The following is a 2,500-nucleotide window of genomic DNA, read 5'->3' on the forward strand; positions in this document are numbered from 1 at the left end:
GTGTTACCCTAAAGGTGTGTGTGGTGTTGGGTCTGGAGTAGACGTCCTGTGTGTGGAGTCTGTCTCGGGGCAGCGTCCCGCCGGCTTCATCTGCTACAGCACTGGAAGCTCGAGTGGTGGAACCTCGCTGACGCTGCTGAACATCACACACCAGATCATCACACACCACACCAGACCATCACACACCACACCAGATCATCACACACCACACCAGATCATCATACACCACACCAGATCATCATACACCACACCAGATCATCACACACCACACCAGATCATCACACACCAGATCATCATACACCACACCACAGCAGGCAAACTTGGACTGGCTGAGTGTGATTATATCTCTGAGTGAAATACCTGAGAATGTCGTGTATGATGTCCAGAGTGTGTGAGTTCTGCATCTCCTGAACCAATAGGGGGCAGCAGTGTGTTTCTGCTGAAAGGCATCGGCGGGGAGGAGAGACGATCGCTGGCTGTAGCCCTAAAGCATAACAGATGAGGTCTGAGTAATAGGAGGTCTGGGAGGGGTGGGAGGGAGGGATGAGGTGGGGAGGGAGGAGGTCTGGGAGGGGAAGGTGGGAAAGAGAAGGTCTGGGAGGAAGGAGGTGGGGAGGGGAAGGTGGGAAAGAGAAGGTCTGGAAGGGAGGAGGTGGGAGGGAGGAGGTCTGGGAGGGAAAGGTGGGAAAGAGAAGGTCTGGGAGGGAGGAGGTGGGAGGGAGGAGGTGGGAGGGAGGAGGTCTGGGAGGGAGGAGGTCTGGGATAGAGATCTGGAAGGAAGGTGGTGGGAGGGAGGGAGGAGGTCTGGAAGGAAGGTGGTGGGGAGGGGAAGGTGGGTTTCTTACAGTCTTGTTCCTCTGATTCCCTCCTCCATGTTTCCTGCTGGGCTGGGCGGGGTCAGAGCTGTTGCTAACGGCAACAGTGTCCGAGGGGGCAGTGCCCGCCGCCGAGCCGACTGGGGAGGGCGGGTTAAGGAGGCGGAGCTTTGTTGCTCCAGGGCACGGCGTGGGCGGGGCTTATTGGAAGGAATGATGCTGGATCCTGGACGATGGATCAGCCTCTCTTCTCCATCACTAAAAACAGAAACGTTACAGCAGAACATTAATCAAAACCAGACAGTCCTGAGAACAGACTCTATACTTATATACACAATAAAACTCCGCCCCTCAACCCCTATAAACAGTGTGATGATCATCTTCTGTATTTCTAACAGAGAGAAGCAGAGTGTGATTACTGAGCTGCTCGGTCCAGAACTCCAGGGTTCCTCTGCTGCAGTGGAATCCCGTGGATCACGATGAGGTCGTTCAGGTTGTGATGAGGAGCCGCTGTTCCTACAGGAACTCGACTGGACTGAGAGAGAGACGCCAGAGAGATTAATAACAACAAATCAAATCAAATCAAATAAAACAATTCACTTACTGTAAAAAAAAAGCAAAAAAACAGGATGCGTGATAAAACCACAAGATCCATCTATCATCATCTACCCCCAACTACCCCATCTACCCCCAACTACCCCATCTACCGCCAACTACCACCATCTACACCCAGCTACCCCCATCTACCCCCAACTACCCCCAACTACCCCTAACTACCCCATCTACTCCCAACTACCACCATCTAACATCATTTACCCCCATCTACCACCATTTACCCCAACTACCACAAACTACCCCCATCTAAACACAGAGCAGATCATGCAGAGCAGCAACAGCCTGAACACAAAAGCATGAACTGAGAAATGAGAGAGAAAATCAGGCAGATGGAAATTTTCTCCTCAGAAGGAACAAAAGGAAACGGTAAGAAGCAACAGATGATTAAAATAAAGTCAAAGGGTCAAACGGGGGTTAAAACAGGCTTCTGTTCGCGGTTAATAAACAAGCACAAGCAGATCTGGAGCGAAAGCTCTAAACCAGAGCTAAACTCTCAGACTCTCTACAGAAACTCAGAGTTACATACAGTAGACGGCTTTCTCTGCTTTTTGGATTTCCGTCTCGACTTGTGCTTTGAGCCCCTTGACTTTGTGCTCTTTGGGAAGAAAACGGAAAGAGAGATGGAGCAGAAGAGACAGTAAAGAGAGAGATAAAAGAGGGAGGGAAGGTTGTTTGTGTCACGTGATCAGAAAGGAAGACAGAGATGAAAACAGAAAAGAGAAGGAAAGAAGGAAGAGCGTTAATGAAGTCAGACCCTGGAGAAGAACGAGCAGACAAACACTGACATCAGCAGCAGCACAGTCTCCTCCAATCAGAGAACACCGGGAAACTCCAACAGGGGCGGGGTCACTACAATAGACACAGCAGGGGGCGGGGTCACTCCAACAGAAAAGACAGGGGCGGGGTCACTCCAACAGACACAATAGGGGGTGTGGTCCCTCCGACAGACAAGACAGGGGGTGGGGTCACACATAATGATTTGAGCACCATCTATACTCTCAACTGCAAATTTCAACTATACAGGAATACCTGCACACAGAGACACATTCAGAAATACAGGACAGGTAACA

The 2,500-nt window shown here is 50.7% G+C and overlaps 1 protein-coding gene across 4 annotated transcripts in view; it reads right to left on the reverse strand.

Annotated features, from left to right (window-relative positions):
• The window catches only part of fam149b1 (family with sequence similarity 149 member B1), a 27,195-nt gene that overhangs the window by 4,714 nt on the left and 19,981 nt on the right, over positions 1-2,500 (reverse strand). For 2 of the 4 annotated variants that reach the window (XM_049463965.1, XM_049463963.1), the window contains exons 10-14: positions 1,957-2,025; positions 1,235-1,350; positions 846-1,073; positions 361-484; positions 8-136 (exon numbers count right to left, since the gene is read on the reverse strand). In XM_049463965.1, coding sequence (XP_049319922.1) covers positions 8-136; positions 361-484; positions 846-1,073; positions 1,235-1,350; positions 1,957-2,025 — 666 coding nt within the window. The remainder of the gene's footprint in view (positions 1-7; positions 137-360; positions 485-845; positions 1,074-1,234; positions 1,351-1,956; positions 2,026-2,500) is intronic. The other 2 variants (XM_049463964.1, XM_049463966.1) reach the window with 2 other exon arrangements.

This window comes from Astyanax mexicanus, chromosome 14 (assembly GCF_023375975.1).
Source record: "Astyanax mexicanus isolate ESR-SI-001 chromosome 14, AstMex3_surface, whole genome shotgun sequence".
NCBI classification, from domain to species: Eukaryota; Metazoa; Chordata; class Actinopteri; order Characiformes; family Acestrorhamphidae; genus Astyanax; species Astyanax mexicanus.